The sequence below is a fragment of the Dipteris shenzhenensis genome, chromosome 14, assembly GCF_047967505.1.
Source record: "Dipteris shenzhenensis isolate YYH24624 ecotype China chromosome 14, Dip_SZ_1.0, whole genome shotgun sequence".
Classification (NCBI taxonomy): Eukaryota; Viridiplantae; Streptophyta; class Polypodiopsida; order Gleicheniales; family Dipteridaceae; genus Dipteris; species Dipteris shenzhenensis.
In genome coordinates this window covers 50,462,998-50,483,480 of record NC_141609.1, presented here as the reverse complement: position 1 = coordinate 50,483,480, position 20,483 = coordinate 50,462,998, and the positions used below count along the sequence as shown (strand labels likewise).

Genomic DNA, 20,483 nt, shown 5'->3' with positions numbered 1-20,483 from the left:
TCTGGGTAAATCCTATAAGCATGTTTTCTTTTTGGGTACTTCCCTTTGACAAGACTATGTCACTCCAGTTGGAAAACACAGATCAAATACATTCATTTTAAAAGCCTCTCTGACTGCAATTCAAAAATACGCACTCATAGGCCCACATAAGAGGACCTTCAACAATACAAATGTAACAAAAAGGGTTAGACAAAGGAGAAACATAGGAGTTCATGAAATACCTGGTATACCAGCGGAACCTTTGGGACAAGGAAAACAGCTAGCATTTTCTGATGCTGATCACGCATAACTTTGTACTTATTTTTCATCAGCAAAACTGCAATAAGAGTTTTCCCAGCCCCTGTCTCCAAAAAAGCAATTGTATTCCTCACTTTCGCTTGTTCAAGGACTTCAAGCTGATACTTCCGAGCCCGTTGTTCTGCGAGTTTCCCTTTCTTTGGCTCTACTGGTTTCTCTGTGTTCTTGATTTGGCTCAGCTCCTTTTCCCTTTCCTTCTTCCGCATCTCCCTTTCCCACTCAATATCCCTAAACCCACGCCTGTAAACTATTCTCCCATTTCTGTCCCTCTGCACATACATTTTCCCTCGATCTCTCTCCCAACCCCATTCCCTGTCCCGTTTCCGATCATTTCGAGCCCACTGAGACGAAAAATCAGAGTGCCTTGTAGAAGAAGTCCGATACCTCCCATCTCTTTCACTCTCTCGCAACCTCTTATATCTTTCACCTCTATCTGAAACCTTTTCCATTGATTGTGACCTCTCCCGCCTACAGGAACTACCATCTTGCCTTAAGGCAGAACATTTCCTTTCCTGCCTTGATATTTCAATTTCTTTTGACCTCCCATCCTTCTCCGCCCTTTTGCCTCTTTCTTCCCTGTTTCCAGGTCTTTCAGATGCCATCCTTTCCCAACTTCTTCCACTACGCCTTTCCAAATTGCAATTTACACCTGCTGTCCTATCTCTTTCCAAAGGTTCTCTGTCATTTTGGTCTCCATCATTTGCGATAAAAATTTTCCCGGAGCCTTCCACATCATAAAATTTGCCTTTTACCCTCTCTCTCCCCGCTTTCCCATCCTTTTCCTTCCAGTAATGAAAGTCTGTATCCTTATCATTTATGGATGATAATTCCTTCCCACTGCTGCCATACTCCAACTCAACTTTGTCTCCACACATCACTTTCTCCCTCTCCACCATATTTGAAGGATTCTAAATGCAACCTCTGTTACGAATAGGGCCTGAAAAATAAACTAACAAAAATAAACAATGATCTCTCTCTCTCTCTCTCTCTCTCTCTCTCTCTCTCTCTCTCTCTCTATATATATATATATATATATATACTTGGTAGCTCACTCAATGGTTTGGGACTTGTGAGAGGGGGTAGGGATGCAAATAAAGCATCAATCAGACACTATGGTATGGGAAATCTATATCTATGAACAATTGGCAAGAATGAAGGAGCAATGCCAAAGAACAGCGCTACAAACTGAGTTTCAAATATAAAAGTAAAAACACTCTTAAACATTACCAGAAAAATACAACACAATAAATTGCCTGTTGACAGCACACAAAATCATACGAAGCATAGTTCCGAATAGTATATTATCCTTTAAATTTTGAATTGTACAGTGAGGAATGTCGCCACACATCGCTTGTAATTTACTTGCACTTTGGCTTAAGTAGTACTTAAAGAAGCAATTTCTGATAAGAGATCATTCTCAAAAAGAAAAAGCTAATCGTCTCATTGAAAATTAGAGCCCAGTTTTGCTATGCCTGTGGGAAGAGAGGTGAGCTGGCAAAGGAAAAGTGTGAAGAAAAGGCACAAGTGGCTGTGTGCAGCACCCATATGAGTACACGACAGGGCCTTAAAAACTACCTGCGTATAGGGCTGTGTTTGTTCCACATAGGTGCCGCAACTTGGGGAACCTTAGGTATGCCAACTCTTTATTAATATGAAGAGCAAGTACTGACAAGTACTTAAGTACACAACATTCCATGTGGTAAGTTCAGCAAGTATTTTCCCCTACTCATTCTCGAGTCATCTGCATAACTAGAGTACTCCGCATGAGGGATACTCAATTCCAATCCATTACAAACAACCTACCCCAATGGCATAACGTATTCACTCACAAGACAAAACTAGCAACATGGTACTATATGTTAGAAATTGACCAACAGAGGGTACGCACAGCGGAAGACTGATAGAATAGCCCAGGAGCTCACACAGAGTGGTGTGGGGTGGAATCACAAACTTCTTTAACTTATGTGCATCACATGTGTAGACTCATCGATAGACAATGAACCAGCCAGATAAAGAAACCACCAAAATAATATATTTCCGTCCAAAGCTATGGACACAATACAAAAGAGATACATCCAGAGTCCCACCAATGGTGCGGTCCTCTGATCTTACCACAAGGTCCTTCTCCTATCTGCCGGTTATCTCTAGACTCAAGCCCTTGTGCTCGACCTCGAGCGTCTATAAGACTTTCTGTCCAGAATAATTCTCTCTACCTTACTGCCTGTAGATCAGCCTAGGTAGGAGGCCCTTCGAGCTTAGTCTGCAGCTCTTCTTGCTCTCTTGGTCCTCCAGGAATAGGCTCCAAGAATGGGTCTTCTGCTGCTCCTTGCTGCTTGTGTTTTGTTGATCCAGAGAATGTGTAATGAGGGCCTGGAGGCCCTCCTTTTATAGCCCCCAAGGGCTGCTGACAAAAACTGACCAGCATGCACATTCTGGCCGACCAGAATGGCTGACCAGTCTGTTGCTGGTCCAGCCCTTTAAGGGCTCCAAAGTTGGGATTGACTGCCCCATTTCTTCATGCAGGTTCCAGCCTTGGTTTGGCCCTTCAACCAGGCCTGGTTGGCTGGCTGTATCCAGCCCAACCAGCCTGTCTAGTCAGGCCTTCTCCTCTGCTGTCCACCTGCCATCTCTGCTGCGCCACTTGCAAGCTCTGTTGCAGGTCATATACCTGCCCACAAGCAATGCCACGTGGCTCGCCTTTCAGTCGCCTTTCTCCTGGGTATTCTCCGCCATTTGGTGCCTCTGACAGGCCAGATCCAGGCTAAACCTCCATGTTGCAGCCACCATGGCTCCTCCAGGTTCTTCTTTCTTTCTCTGATCTCTGCCCCCATGGCAGCCATAGAGCTGCCCATGTGGCCTTCTCTCAGGCACTAGGTTCACACCACCCCCCCCCCCATGCTGTCCTCATATGGGGGCTTACAGATGAGGAGGTTACCTTTCCAACACTACAAGCATCATTGGCTTTTTCGAGGGAAGCTTTCTACTACGCTGTTAGTAAGGTATGGCACGACCTTCCTTGGTCACCCTCCTAACAGCTTATTCCTAAGTCCAAGCTGTCCAAAATTATTACTCCCCCCCCCCTGAGAAAATAATAAAAAAGAGGATGTCAACCGGGGCATAAAAGGTCTGAGTACAATTCACACATCTGTGGACAAGGGATCATAGGTACATCATGCACAAAAGCTTATGACTTTTTTAAACAAACAAACAAGACATAATTAATTTTCTTGGTACTTAGGCACCTGTGTGTTAGTTTTTATACCTTAAAACCATGACATTCAGGCTAAGAATCCTTGGATTTCTATTTGTACACAACCCATAAAGAGCAAAAGAGAGGTGATTTTAAACGTGGCCATACCAAAAAGTTTTGACCACATTTGCAAGGGGTTGAGTGCTTTTATTAAATTTTCACTTCGGAGCCCCCTAGGTGCTCGAAGCAAGCCTCGATGCCACTAGGGGTACCTCTAGGCAACTCTAGCCCCACTGATAAAGGAGAATCATTTGAGCCAACCTTAAAGGCCAAGTGGGAAGTCCAAGAGGCTTCAGCATGTCAAAACCTAAGTCATTACCCTTTTCACGAGCATCCGCTTTGGGATGCACATGAAAGTGAACCTTCATAAGACTAGAATATATCCAATCTTACAAATTAAAATTCTTATAGAGCAAGCCAACGGACAATGGAAAGAAGATAGTTTGTAGACACTAGACAGAATTAAGAGTAAATGAATCTAGTTCACTATTGTTAAGCATTATTTTAATTGCACTCTGTTTCAAAGTGTAGCCAACACGATCGAGTATGGGGCCCAACCATGCACCCTAGTACTTGTCATATTCAACACAATCATCCAAAGAGCCGACCAAATTTGGTCCAATTATGCCCCATACAAGTCGAACACAACAAGGGTATTTGGTATCAAAGGGTGTCAATGACACATTGATCACCTCACCTAAATTCATTAAGCAAATGTTACTAGACGTTGGCTCTTGGTATAGTACTCCTCTATGACAATTTGCTCGGTTTTAGAACACTTGTACCCACATTTTACAATTTCATTCCTACTTCTACCACCATTGGGTCACACACCCTCACGTCTCTCAGTGTCCCTTTGGTCGAGTTCCTTGGTCGATCCCTTTGAAGCTATAGCCCCTTGAAACTCTCAAAATTCACAACTTATACGTGAGTAATTCATCCCAACTAGACACCTAGGCTTGTATCTACCTCACTTGATAGAGTTGTCTTTCTTGACACTTTAAAATGAGTGACGCATTATTGCCCCAATAGACCACCGCAAGTGCTTTGATGCTACCTGTAAAAGATGTTAAAAAAGATTAAAGTAAAAGTTCGACACGAATAGAATCATTTTGTCTAACCAAGTTGGATGAAGCGGACCGATTTCATTTGACTAAGTGATAAGCGATTACCAAGTTTGACTTGTTTTAAACCTGATGCTTACTAAGCTTTGAAATCCCAACCAAACAATAAAAACTTTGATAGCAAAAAGGAAGAAATAAAGCAAAAAATAAGAATAAGAAATGCAAAAGAGAGAGAGAGAGAGAGAGAGAGAAATTAGGTTAAATTTCCACCCCAACACACCAATAACAACAATTAATGCTAACACAAGGTTAACAAAGATAAACCAACACACATTAAAAAAACAAATGAAATATCAATACAAACAAGGAAACATATCTTATCATTATTTTTATGTTAGTAACTTTTGCATTGTTTAATTTAAACTTCAAAATAACAATAGATAATAAAATAAGCAATATACATGTGTGTGTGTGTGTGTGTGTGTGTGTGTGTGTGTTTACAGGATGATATGCATGCTCTCTCTCAGGATGCTGCCCCTGCTCTTACTCAGATTGATCCTCAGAATGAAGCTCAAATGCCAAACCCTGCTTTATCAGATGCAACTTTTTCATCCGAAGATACGGATGTTGATTTAGCTTTTCTGACTTTGATGCCTGTGCCAGAGTTTTCTTCTGTCCGGGATGCACAAGTACCTTTTTTACTAGAATCTTTTCATCCCATGTTACAATAGGTTTTTGACCCTCTGATTCAAAAATTTCGGGTACCAGCCTATATCAAGAAGAATCACAAGGGCAAAAAACAGCTTGTTTTTATGATGGTGTGGTTTCATCACTGCATCAGTTTTTACAAAGCAACAATTTGAAGCTGGAGGATGCCGTGTTTGATCCTCCTCCAACTTGATATGTCACTTTTTACTTGGCTGCCTCATGACTTTTGCTCTGAGGTTTTACTTGTAAAAACTTTTTTCTTGTACTTATTGGTGGGTTTTTACCTCTTTTGAGGTTTCCCACACAGAAATATAAAGATTTCACTTAAAAAAAGTGTGTGTGTGCGCTGTATATGTATAATAAAAATAATTATATATATAGATGTATAGCAAAACTAAAGTAAACTAAACGAAATTGAACAAGTACATAAGAGTAGATGACCTCCAAAAATAGAACCAACCTCAGAACTTTTTTAAAACAAGGGCTTTGAAGCTCCACACTTGAGATTCTGATTCTACGTTCAAGGATCCTAAACATTTACAATGTTTAATTTAAACTTCAAAATAATAATAGATAATAAAATAAGCGATATATATATATATATATATATATATATATGTATGTATGTATAATAAAAATAAATTATATATATAGATGTATAGCAAAACTAAAGTAAACTAAACGAAATTGAACAAGTACATAAGAGTAGATGACCTCCAAAAACAGAACCAACCTCAGAACTTTTTTAAGACAAGGGCTTTGAAGCTCCACACTTTGGATTCTGATTCTACATTCAAGGATCCTAAACATACCCAAAGCTGAAATTCAAAAAATATAACAACTATATGATAGGAGAGAGCAAAGTTTATTTTTTACTTTTCTTGTATTATAGCCCTTTATAAGAAGTATTAGGATTAAATTACAAAATTGAGAGATAAATACACTTAAACTTGTGCAAAGGCGAAAGAACCTATATATTTCACTCCAATATTTAGCCATATCAAAGACGTTTTGAGTAAATGTGAGGCACTCATATGATATTCAACACGGCATACTCAAGTGGTTATCGCTTATCATAGATATCAACTTCTAAACCGAAGAAAATCAAGTAATGCTAAGATCCAAGAAACCACAATACCTTCCACTAGCTGTATAATTAAGTTACAGATTAGAGAACTACTTTGCTTGTGGAAAGCCTCCTACATCAAGTGGTTTCGAATCAAGAAATCGTATAGTATGAGTAATTAAGTTTACAAAACTCTCAAGGATAAATTTGTCCACCGAAGTTTGGCATGTCTAGGAGAAATAAGTCATCTATGGATCTCCTGACCTGACTAAGTTTATGAAGAGCGATTGGACAAGTCTCACACAAGATTAATCGTTGCGCAACCTCAAACTTATAGGAGTTTCCTAAGAAAACAGCAAAATTAGTACCAAAAGAGAATTTAACCAACAAAGGACATCTTCAGCATCAACAACTTTTGGGCTGATTTTTCGGCTCTTAAAACTTTGCATCTATCTTTTTCATATCTGTAACTTGTCAATCCCATTTGTGACTTCAAATTTTCCAAATGTATATTAGTATAGAGAAGAGTAAAATCAAAGGTTTCAAGTAAGATTGGAGTAAGCTGTACTTCTTGAGTCCGAAAGGATGTAATATATATATATATATAGCCTCACGAGACTTCCAAATTTAATTTGTATATCCAATCTTACAAATTTAAAAAAAAAAATAAAGAACAAAGGGGTTGTAAGCAACTTTTGATAAATTATGAGTAAATGAGAAAATTCAAATAATAACAATAACAAATTCATAAGGAGTTTTAAAATCCAACTTATATCTATTGGAACGTCAGACTCTCTCAATAGGTTTCTCCAAAGTTCATGGAAAGTTCCTAATAAGACCTTGAAGCAATAACTCAACCACTTTGATGCATCAACTAGAAGTCTTACTAGCCGCTGCAATGAATCTAGGTTTCTTAGAACTTTTATGGAAGTTCCAAGCTGCACAAAGATAAGGAAGACTTGGGTTGCAAATGAACCACAAGATTTACAAAAGTTTTGATGTTTCAAAATCACATCTTTCAAGGTATAAAACAACTAGCATGCGTCTCTACAGTAGAGTAGACAAGTTTGCCACACAAAAAAAAAAAGTAAAAATATTATTTGAGCATTTATCTACATAAGAAACCACAAACTTTTGCTCAAATTTACTCAAGGATATCTCATCCTATGAGAAGAGAGAGAGAGAGAGAGAGAGAGACCACCATCAAAGGTGCGAACCAAAGAACTTCTCTTAGTTTTAAAGCAACTAGATTCAAAATTATCGTTTTCCAATGTGATAAGAGACCTTGGACCCAAAAATTATTATACTTGGATAGCAAACTTTGAAACTCCTTTGTCCATGGCTTTTGATAGGCACAAATCCTTAGCAAAATATTGGAGATAGCTCATGCAGATTTTTTGGCTCGTATGAAGTCTCCATCTATCAAAGAAGCCCTATATGTGTCTTCCTAATGAGAGAGTTGAAGCATCTTGCTAAAGTACAGACTGAGTGATCTGGTTCTATGTAATGATGAAACAGCATTCACATCATATTTGAAGTACTTTGAGATGTTTTAAAAGTTTACGACACACCAAAACATCAATTTAGATATAAGGAAGCAGTCCCTATTTAGGTCATACATGCCTTTTTTTTTAATAGAGTGTCTAGAACAATGACCTTGCTCCTTCCATGAGGAACAATACCTCATTGGTTATACAACCGAGCACCACGCATTAGTACACAATAGACACAGCTAGCCTTGCTGCCATACAATAGTCCCATTGTACATGTTTGTGCAGACTTCTTGTACCCCTTATGACGTACATAAATAAACAAGACCATCTATCAATTTACATCCCCCATTTCCTATAATGAACTGTAAATGCAAGGCCACATGTAGCGACGTCATTATAATTTCTAACATGTATGATGCCTTGGAGACACTTAGCACAACCCAAGAATGATCTTAAAGCGATACCATTTTTTACTGAAATATCATCTACAAAATATGCTACAAAGTTGCCAATGTATGGATACATCATTCATCAACATCAGAATGTTGGTAGGAGCATTGGTAAGCCCAAATGCAAAAGAAATACCAATGACCGTGTGCTTCGAAAAGCAAATTTATATGCGTCCTCAGCTCATACCGTCTATCTTGCCAACCATAAGACCTCCGTGTAAAACACCTCTGTGTAAAACATATAATAGATCATATGTTCCATTATTGCCATAAATATATGTGTTTGATGGTGATCTTGTTCAACCCTTGGTAATCATTACACAGCTTTATCATATTTCTTCTATTTTGAAATACGAGAGGCAAAGTTTGAAGAACTAGGCTGAAAACAACATATTCCAACTTGAGGTTTTCTCTATGTGCCTCCCTACTTACTTCTTCCTCTTCTTCAATAGAACCAAATCTACAAGGTGCCTAGTTTAAAAGTTTTATCCTAAGGCTGAGCTATCTTGTGTTAAACATTCCATTCTAAAGAAAACTCAAATGGTAAGTCATCACTTAATTGATTTGGAAATTCACAAAATAACTAATCCGATCTTGGAAAGCCTCTAAATCAATCAACATGTGTCTCTAATAGTTCTATCGAGAAAGTACAAACGTATGAACAATTTTTCCTAGATTTCGACCTTAAGACAGATACTTTTTGCATCAAATTGTATATGACAAGTAGACTGAAACACACGTCTTTGCCAATCGATGATATGATACTTGCTACGCCATCCCAGGAGCTATGTCTACAACTCTACATGAGTAAAATGTAGCTTTCTTGGAGGGAAAGGTTTTTTTTTTTTTTTGGGGGGGGGGGGTCCGCGGGAGGCCTTGCGAGCCTATGGGACAAAGTGCGAAGTACACCAAAAGAGAAAAAAACTTATACAAGCCACAAAGGGCGCGCTAAGACCCTGGCTGAGTACTATGCTGAAATAAAGAGCTCAATAGCTCAAGTAAATCAAGTACAAAACATATCATGTGCTATTTGAAGTAGGCTCAGAGCTGGAGCTAGAACTCAATCCGAAACCCGACATTGTGATGAATCGTCTCTGCGGTGAAAATGTATCGGATCTGCGTCTGGCGGGCTGTCTCATGCTATGGTGGCAGAGGGGGACATGGTCTCCTTGATCTCTGAACCCACTGAGCTATACCTAGATGAATCCAAGAACATTCCCAAACTCATCCTCTAAAAACACAACATAGTGTAGTTTCTTTTTTTCAAAACATAGTGCAGTTTCAATCTCATGATACTCACTCATAAGGTTGAAATCCATAAACTCCATGACGCATAGCAAGGACTAGCTACTATGACATCCTCACTGACGTCATCAGCGCCCAAAATTCGGTGTAGACCATAATATAAACATATGCTCTCACGAATACAAATCCACACACCCAATACTTGAGCATCCATTTATACAAAGGTATTTGTACTGAGTTATGTTCAGAGTGTGATAGGTCGGACCTCAATAGAGTACTCCAGTCGCTCTCCATGTCGCGGGGGGGGCTCTACAACCTTCTCTCGATAATCCCGACCGCCCGCATTGCTCCTCCTCCACCCCACTATCCTGACGCTGACTCAAGTCCTTTCTTGGATGCATGTTACATTTCCAGCCCATGTGGTTTAGTCCTTTCTTGGATTCATGTTATGTTTATAAGAGGACATGTTCTTTCATGGGAAACTACCCTCATAGAATTCAAAATACATCCCTTGCTTAACGTGATAAGACTCTTAACATGCAAGAACCTCCTTCTCCTCATAGGGATCATGTACCTACTATTGCATGCAACATGGAACATGCACAGAAATCTGTAAATGGCCGTTGTATCTGATCAGCCTCTGTATCATGTGGTCTGGTCTCCTTGTGTCCGCATCTCAAGAAAAAGAGCCCAATGCAGACCTAGTCATGGAAGTGGATCAATCGTGATAGTGGACCGAAGCCACTCCCATCATGATAGAGACAGTGATACCACCCCCGATTCTCGTAGTGGGTAGGCGTAGAGAACGTGCTCCTCTGTCTCAATCACTCCCAGTGTGCATAGCATGCAGATACGCTACTCTTTGGATATAGGTGCTGCTCTCCCTGTCTCAATCCTCAGCTGAAGGAATCTGTCCAATAGCGATCCTCAATGCATGTGAGACTCCTCGAGATAGTAGGGTCTCATGATGAATCCCTCCTCCGAGACGCTCAGAAAGTGATTGCGGTAAAACTAGGTCTTGGTGGGGAGCTACTGATCTCCCCCCAAGTCCGGGGGAGATCTAACTGTATGATACGGTTTTTCTCATCTTACGGGATTGACTCAGGGAGTGCATCTATACTGTACGAAAGGAAGGGAGCATGTCCATCTGAATCTCGTGTTTGGTAAACCATGTGGATATACGTGCATACCATGTGTCCATCCCACTCTAAGCTAGTCGTCTGGATGACTCCATGACCAACCTCGGTAGTCTCCAATGAGATAAGTCCCATACTCTATGAATGAATGTCACTGTTTGGAAGATGGCATCAGTCTATAGTGGTGTCGTAGCGAACTCTTCCTATACTATCTCATGTGGAACTGAGGGCTTGCTCCGAATCATCCTAGATCCAATAGTCACCTGTAGCTGCTCAAACCTCCTCCACTCTGCTATCGGTAGATCACAACCCCAAAAGGGTGCTACATTGGTGGATCTGGAAAGTGTACCTGGAAGTACTGTCTCTCCAATCGTGCCAGAGCACACTGTCCCTGTGTGAGTCGAGCATGGGCTGCATGTGTCATAGTGAAAAGGGATCATGTGAACATTGCTCCCAAATATGTGTAGGACTGCACTATCTCCATTGGCTCGTCTCAATAAGTGAAGCTGAATCGACAAAGCACTGCATGTGAGGTGTTGAAGACCATAACCTTGGTCTTCCCAAGGTTGACTGTCAAATCTCTCTACAAAACCCCTCTAGGGCCTACAAATGTCTCTGTAGCCCCTCCGCTGAGGATGAGATAAGGACTATGTCATCAACATATAGCAATATCTGTATCACGAGATCGGCCAGTAATGATTCTTGAGTCTATAAAGAAAGTGATCTCATCAATGTAAAGCCCAAAAAGGGTCGGTAAGGGAGCAACCCTGCTTCACTCTGATTGTACTCTCGACCCAATCCGATAGACCACCACGGGCACGAACTCTGCCTCTGACTGACTCATATAGGCTCATCATCCCCCGTATTAGTGTCTCTGGAATCTGCAGCTCCAATAGTCTCCTAATCATGCGGGATCATGGGACAGTGTCAATCGTACTCTCGACCCAATCCGATAGACCACCACGGGCACGAACTCTGCCTCTGACTGACTCATATAGGCTCATCATCCCCCGTATTAGTGTCTCTGGAATCTGCAGCTCCAATAGTCTCCTAATCATGCGGGATCATGGGACAGTGTCAAAAGCCTTCCTAAATTCTGCAAAGCATCTGTAAAGCCCAAAAGGGATCGGTGAGGGGACAGCCCTACTTCACTCCGATCATACTCTCAACCCAATCCGATAGACCACCTGGGACACGAACTCTACCTCTAACTGACTCATATAGGCTCATCACCCCCCGTATCAGTGTCTCTGGAATCTGCAGCTCCTATAGTCTCATGATCATGCGGGATCATGGGACAATGTCAAAAGCCTTCCTAAAGTCTACAAAGCATCTACAGAACTTTTGGTGTTTAGATCTCGCCTCCTCAATGATAGCCCTCATAGTGAAGATGTGATCTAGGGTAGAATGTTGCCTCTGAAATCCTGCCTGTCCTATGCCCTCTGCCCCCAAGCCTCTATATGACTGTTGAGCTCCCTCTCTAAAACTGATCCATAAATCTTGGCCAAAGTATGGCCAATCATGAGGGTATGGTAGTTCCCAGTCTCCATAGGATCCTCAGCTTTGTGTATCGGCACAATAGTGGTGGTGCTCTAAGCAGATGGGAAGCCGTGACACACAACCCGGTTGAACATCTATGCTAGGACCGGAGCTAGGACCTCCTGTCCATTTGTAAAGTGCTCAGTTCATAGGTCCTCATGGTCCTGTGCTCTCCGATTGTGTAAGCAACAAAGTGCAGCCGTACATTCTATGTGGTGAACAAGTGACAAATAGTGGGCCTGGACATAGGACATATCCGACGATGTCTGCACCCGAACATCATAGAGATCAGTGATGAGAATAGATGGCTTCCCCTCCAATGTCCAGTGGTCGGGTCTCCTCTTTGAAAAGATCTAATAATCTCATCCATCCTATGTGTGAGGAAGGCCCACCCCTTACAACGTGTCAATCGTCGAAAGATCTTATGTGTTGATGTCAAATGATCAAAAGCCTGCTCTTGTGTAAAGTGGGCTCTCGCCTTCTGCACTCATTGTCAAACCAAGGCTTTAGAGGCATCTTCCCATCTCGGATCCGCATGGATTGGGTCGTGGAAAAGAATCTGGTAGCAGCTTCCTGTACCACTATGACAAGGGTGTAGGAGGAGCTGGCGAGGTCTACGAGTGGGAGGGATGACGAAGTCGTGTATCCGTGAGACAGCCTAATGGGTCTAGTAGATAGTCCACTGTACTAGACCCACCGCCATGTGGGAAGCAAGCGAGTCTTTCAGAAGATGGCCATCTATGAAGACCATTATAGATGATCAAGTCGTGAATTTCCCCTAGCTCAAGCAAATGTAGTCCATATCATGTCACTTGTGAGTCATCCGCAGAGTGCCACAATATCCCGAGCTCAGCTGCAACTAGCTCCGGGGCTATGTGTGGATCTCTGTCATATGTGAAGTCAAGCAAGCCCACCTGTCTATTTCCTATCCGCAAGAGGCAGCCCCACCAACAGCACCCCCAACCACTAGCACCTCCATCAGCAAAAGAACAGGCATCCCTATCAGCCATGATGCAGGTGATGATGCAGATGCAGGTTCAGCGGTCACAAGACCTTTTTACCCAGATGTTCCCAACTCGAAGAAGCAAAAAAAGCTACACAGGAGGCTAGAGAAGCGCACCTTCAAGCAGCACAGGAAGAAAATGAAAAGCACCTCTGAATAGCCTAGGCGGAAAACCACTCTCTCTGATGAAACCACAAGCATCAAAGAACTTGGACAGAGGCCAGAAAACTCTCAAGTCGTCCTTTCCAAGAGAACTGAATTTTGGTGTTGATTACGTGGCTCAATCAGTTTTTCACATGGTGGCGCAGGTGGGAAGAGGATCATTATGATGCAACCAACTATACGTGGACGGAGTTCCTGAAGAACATCAAAACACGATTCTTCCCACCACTGTACCAGAATCATTTGGAGATGCAATTCTTCGAGCTTTCACTAGGAGGCCCTCTAAATTGGCCAACCATTATGCCACCGGTTTACATAGTTCGCCATCTGAGTAGGTGCAGACAAAACCATGAAATTCCTTCATGGGCTGCAGACAAAAACATTCAGTTGTACATGTGCGGTTTACGCCCTCAAGGGTACGACCCTTGCTCAGAATAAGTTGGCCCTCAATAAAAAGTACCAAGATTCCCCCTTCTCAAGAGAAACAGTTCCAATGATACGAAGAAATTTGGGTAATCGACAGCAGCCAGATAAAAAGAACTGGACCACGAAGGACAACAAAGGGGTTCCTGGATGCTGAGACTCGAGCCAAGTATAGCAAGGAAAACAGATGCTATTGATGTCATTTGCAGGGTCATCGCCAGCAAGATTGCCCACTTCATGGAGCTCCGTGAGGAGGTGGCCACACCTGTTGGCCCACTCTCAGCTTCCACTCTGCCAAGAACGACATCAATTGTCATTGAGGAGATTAAACATTGGCAAAAGGGGGAACCTCATGAGTTTCCCACCATGTTCAGTTCTATGGGACAGATATATGGTCGAAAAGTCCTCATCCTGGCAGATTCCAAGAGTTAGGAGGACATCATCTCCACTAAGTCATCGCAAGCAAGATTGCCGACTTCACGGAATACCGTGAGGACGCGGCCACACCTGTTGGCCCACTCTCAGCTTCCACTCTGCCAAGAACGACATCAATTGTCATTGAGGAGATTAAGCATTGGCAAAAGGGGGAACCTCATGAGTTTCCCACCATGTTCAGTTCTATGGACAGATGTATGGTCGAAAAGTCCTCATCCTAGCAGATTCCAAGAGTTAGGACATCATCTCCACTAAGTCCTAAACAGAGCTTCACAGGCCAGAGTGTGGAAAGCAGCATGCAAGCCAAAGACGCTGTCCTGAAGTTGTGTGGATGGATCAACAGTCACTCAAGGTCGCACCAAAACAAGCAATGGAGGGAGCTCAATGGTAGCACCAATTCGAGGTCTACCAAATTATCAGGTAAAGGGGTTGGATCTCACTTAATCCAGCCAATGGTAAGAAGTTTATTCCTTGGCTTCAAGATGTTCCTCCCAGTCCATTGATTTCAGCTATCCACTAGGTATGAGGTAGTCACACTACTACAAAACAATCAGCCATCAATCCACAACAAGAGGCCTTTTTCAGGGATACCAGGAGATATTTCTCTCTTCTAGCTTACCTCCATCCTTACCACCAGTTCGACCAGAGGATCACATGACCGAGCTCCTACCGAAGCAGGGCACCCAACAAGCACCCCTACTGGCTCAGCATGGCTATAGAGGAGGAGCTTCAGAAGCAAAGGATACCATCAGATCCGGATTCACGAACCAGGCATCCCCAAGTCAGCCTTCTACACAGAGAAGGCTTAGTCAAGTCCATCATCATGCCCTTAAATTTACCGAGGCACTTGCTACTTTGATTGAATAATGCTACAAATCTTCAAGCTACTTGTTGGTAAACCAGTTTTTGTCTTTCGAGATGATATTAGAAGATTCCACATAGCATGCACATGCTACGTGTGAACGGTCCTATAGCTTCTTAAGGACAATCAAAAGCCAAGAAGAGCAGCCTCCCAACTTCTTTCTAGAGGAAGTAAACTATTTAGGGTACGTCATCAACTCCACAGCTGTGCAATTGGATCCAGCCAAGGCGAAGAACATCATAAATTGGCAAGTACCAACCAAGAGGTTTGTATGTTTATGGGCATTGTTAAGCATACAGTAAGCACATCAAACACCTGTCGAAGATTGCAATGCCCATCACTAACCTTTTGCAGGGAGTAAAGCAGGCTGTCCACTTCCCTAAAAGCCCTAAAGGGATTTGATCTACTGAAGGAAGAAGCCAACCACATCACCTTGCCTATCATTGACACAACAGAACCAGCCATTCTATGTGATGCCTGACACTAGTGACCATGCCATCAAAGCAATCTTGGAGCAACATGGTCAACCCATCACATTCAAGGGACACAAGCTGATTCCAACAAAGGCCAAGTACTCACTTTGCATGACAAGAAGCTATGAGCAGTCATTTATGCCTTGAAGACTTGGAAGCACTTCCTCTTCAAGCACAAGTTCACAGTTTGCATCGATCACCGCACAATGCATGGCTTCAAACCATGCTAGTAGTCCACTGATCCAAGAGACAAGTCCGCTGGCACTAGGACTTCTAGCACTTCTAGGGCAAAATGGAATATGTCCTTGCGGACAAGGACAATGTTGTTGCTGATGCCATTTGTCACATCTGTTTCCATTGTCCAAAAAGCCACACTCCCAGATATGCGGAATCAATACCACGATGCACCTCAGTTTCAAATTCGTTGGTACAAAGTTATGCTCAACATCACCTCGATGATTATTCCATACACAACGGGTGGTTACTACAAAGGACATTGGTGTGTTCTTTCATAGATTCAATCTACATTATTGCATGCAGCTCACGATTCGATAATACATGGCAACCTTGAAGGGTTAGAAAGAAAAATTTTCTGGTCGCATATACCTAGATGAATCCAAGAACATTCCCAAACTCATCCTCTAAAAACACAACATAGTGCAGTTTCAATCTCATGATAGTCACTCACAAGGTTGAAAACCATAAACTCCATCATGCATAGCAGGGACTAGCTACTATGACATCCCCACTGACGTCATCAGCGCCCAATAGTGGGTGTAGACCATAGTATAAAAATATGCTCTCACACATACAAATCCACACACCCACACATACTTGAGCATCCATTTATACAAAGTCTTCGTACTGAGTTTCTGTCGGCACTCCGGAGGTGAAGGGCAGACTCAGCCATGATGAAGGCTAGCACTTCGAAGTGACGTACGCAACTACGTTATACAAAGTCAAGTTTGCCAAAAAGTCAAGGAACTCACCGAAAGTTTCCTAGATTGCTGCTTACAAGATTAAAAGATTGCATAAGGAGGGCAAGATCTCGTATGTTTGCATGCGCTTGGACGATTATATTCCCACATTCATTAGGGAAAGATGAGGCGTTCATCATGAGACCTTGGCACATGGGCTGGTTCTACTCTAATGTCCCTGCTTATCTTCTTTGAGGAAGCAAAGAGACCTGTTCAATTGTTTGAGCCTAAATACAGCAGCTGTGATGAACATGATTTTCAATTCCCCATAATTGGACAGAATAGCATGGCCAAAGATGCAATCTAATTGAAGCTGCCATTGGTTGCAAGGAAATGCCTTTAAAGTGAGGAAAAGTGGACATCAAGGGACAAAGGAAGAAATGAAAACTATGGGAAAGGCCAAGAGCAAAGTCATTTTGGAGCGATGATGAGCTTCTAAGATGGATGAACACACAGATAACACCACGACCAGCAAACACTTATTTTACTTTTCCTCGATGATGAGCAAAGTAATTTTGGAGCTCCTCGACAATAAGCTTCTCAGAATTAACACTCAGATGACCACAGGACTTATTTTACTTTTGCATTTCTTGGAGCAAGCAGCGATGCTCACAACTTTGACAAAAATGTAAGTGGAGATTAGGTTTGCTAACAGCTTTTTTTTTTAGCGTTGAAGGGAGGAGACTATATAAGTCTACCACCCACTCGTTGTAATCTGAACTATAGCTATCATTTCATGGCAAAGAATGTGATAATTTTATTGCTGTGTGAATCTTTCATTACATAAAAGGCAACCAGTTCCCCTCTCTCATTGGGTACATCTTGATATGATGACAAGCCAGTCCCTAATGTCCCTAGACTTCTAAGGAACACCCTGTCATAGTGGGCCACAATCTTGACGGCAGCTCCTATGGTGCATCTTAATCATGAGACGTCCTATGAAAAGCCTGATGAGTTTCATCCACCACCATCTCATAGTTAGAACATCATCTCATAGTTAGAACATTGTTTTGAGCTTTCAATCTCTTTCAAAATAGATAATATGACGCTACATTAGACACTCCACCAAATTCTGACAAGCGTGCCATTTGTCAAAGGCAATCCCTGCAGCCCCCTGATTAGTCCGCCCTAAATACACACATTATCTCTTCTACTTTCAGAAGTAGATTTCCCTTGCAGCATATACACAACCAACCATGAAATTATCCTATTCCAAAAGAACATGCTTTCAAAAGTACACCAACATTATAACTGCATTTATGTAACAAATCTGGGACACAATCTCACCGAAGCATGGCACTATCAAACTTGAGAAGATCTCAAATCCAGGAAAACATAAGAAAGGATCAGGCCTCAAAGTTGCAGGATGAATCCGTGTTAGACACTTCTTTCCACGAAGCTATCTCAATGTCCTCTTGCAAGCTCCTTCTGTCCTATTCTCCACTTGAAGCTTGAAATCAGATTTGTAGACGGTAGACCTGAGTTCAGGCTTCAGGTGAAGAAGGGGACAGTTCTGATTTGCAGACCGCTCTGCCAAGAAAAAGACTACAGACAAAATGAGAGCGCTCAAAGCCTTGTCAATTCTAAAACACCCAAAATTCATAGATCCTCTCAATACATACTTAGCTCCTATGTACCACCTAAAGAGCCAACAATAGCAATACTGAAAAAAGTTTAAATACAAATTCTCGTTCAGAAATGATCAAAAGCGAGGAAAATTTTCATTTATCCAAATTGAGCTCACTTTTGCAGTAACAAGATTTTTCTAGAAGACAGTCCTTGGAAGTTTCCTCGTCATAGAATAATGGTGACACCAAAAGCTGCACTACAAAATGAAGAAAATGCAAGACATGCATGAAAGACTGTCTTTCCACTTTGAACGCAAGCTGACTATTGATTCGCAGATACACCATTAAAAGAAAGAAGCCCTGAAACAACGGCCGAAGGCGTATCGTTTGTACTTATACTTGCTTCCTAAAACCAACAAGTGAGTACAAGTACTCATGAGCACTGCCTTCAATTGGTTCTGTCAAAGGAAAACAATTGTCAAGATGAATGAATGATTAATTTGCAGCACCTGTGATGGAAGCCCGTGTATAGGAAAGTTCGAATGATTTGCAAACTCCGTGAGACACACACACAGACACACAGAGAGAGAGAGAGAGGGAGAGAGAGAGAGAACCAAAATAGTAGGAGGCCACGTGGCGAAAAATGGTGTGGGACACTTTTTTAACAAAAGTGTAACGATAGCTCTGCCTCGAAGGCAGTGCTAAAAAGAAGGCACGCTTCTTCAGTTTGAATAAAGCAGACACGTCATAAGGAAGCAGTTATGTCATACAGAGAGCCAATAAATCAAAAGCTGACCGCATGTATCTAGCAATGCCCACATCAATCTTCTAAAATAATGCACTTTTTATTTCAGGATAGTCACAAAATCATAACTCCATCGCACACAGCAAGGACCAGCTACAGTGACATCCCCAACAAGGCCCTCAGCACCCAATTATGAGTGTAGAACATTGGCTATGGTCTTGCGAATCACATGGATACCTGCAAGCTTCGCAAGACACTAGAGACGCTCGAGTCAATTCGCACATATCGAGAATGTGGGACTTCAGGGTATTTTGTATGTTTCAACACCTTAAGCTCCAAAAACATCATGCAGCTTCAAACAATAGGAATATAAGCATAGAAAGAAGTCTGACAGGAGATGTCATGAAATGAAATTATATGCCTTAAAAAGGACACTTCAAAAGATGGGGATATAGGAAAAAGCCCGTTTCAAACTTCGTCCGCTGTCGAAAGCCAATACCACCCGTTATCTCCCTCTCTTCGATTCATATGTAGGTGCATGTGAACGTACTTCCACTCTTCCTACTACAGGTAAGGAGGGTCATCTACAACAGAGAGCCGAAACTGGGTAGCTACATCGTTGACTGATGTCGGGTTACCTTGACTTCCTAGAAATAAGCGAAGAAGTAACGAAAGCCTTGACAGTGGAAAATAAGAAGTGTCCTGATTGAACTCGTGAGCTTGCCGTTGAAAGAAGCAAGCGATTGAAACTAACAAAGCCCAATCGTGCACACAACGGTTGGAGCGACACACTTGACACGCGATTAAAAACACTTGGCCACATATCAAATGTAGATACTTGATCGCGGAAATCGTGTCAGCGACCAATTTCAGCGAATGGGCAGGGTAAACAGTATTCATGTCCGGCATGTTTTTAACAAAATGAGTTCGGCAACAATTAGCTAAAGAGAAGGTGACCATACTTCCGATCGTATCTAAGCAAGGGATGATTGGGTTCCTTTGCGGAAGCACGACTAACAAGGTTCGCAATAATGGAATGTGTGTGGACGGTTGGACTTCTTGGAGGCTAATGAGCCCGATCAGCTACTGCAGCGCCTGCTCGCAATCTCATTTACAACGTCTTCAACAACGTTGTGAGCGAGCGGATAGAGATCAGCTACTGGTGCGCCCGCTCGCAATAAGACGTACATGCTGGAATCGTCGCAGCGCAGGCCGGGGGGGGGTGAGGAAAGCACATTACGGAGACGGATATCGACGGTTGTTTTGGGGGGGGGGGGGGGGGGGATGAAAAAAGAAAGAGGAGGCGGTGATGTGAGGAGACTCACGAAAGGGGCGAGAAGTCGGGGAGGGAAGTCGAGGAAGGCGAAGGGGGGGCTACGGATCTGCAAAGTGAAAAGGGGGGGAGAGGGGAGGGGGAGGGGGAGGGGGAGGAGGAGGAGGAAGAAGCAGAGGCAGGGGCGGCGCAGCAGAGGAGAGGAGGAGCCGCAGAGAAATTCACAATTATAAGGTTAAAGATAAAGATAAAGGTAGCTTTCACATCTGTACTTTTTGACCCCTTTCTTACCCCCCTCCTCCCGCACGCACCATC

General features: G+C 42.4%; 1 protein-coding gene across 2 annotated transcripts in view; it reads right to left on the bottom strand.

The window, feature by feature from the left end:
* Window positions 1–20,165, bottom strand: part of DCL1 (dicer-like 1) — a 49,972-nt gene extending 29,807 nt beyond the window's left edge. The window contains exons 1-3 of one of the 2 annotated variants that reach the window (XM_087385220.1): window positions 19,858–20,165; window positions 17,870–18,112; window positions 222–1,234 (exon numbers count right to left, since the gene is read on the bottom strand). In XM_087385220.1, coding sequence (XP_087241346.1) covers window positions 222–1,193 — 972 coding nt within the window. In that variant the 5' untranslated portion in view covers window positions 1,194–1,234; window positions 17,870–18,112; window positions 19,858–20,165. The remainder of the gene's footprint in view (window positions 1–221; window positions 1,235–17,869; window positions 18,113–19,857) is intronic. The other variant, XM_087385221.1, reaches the window with a different exon arrangement.
* Window positions 20,166–20,483: the final 318 nt, after the last annotated feature.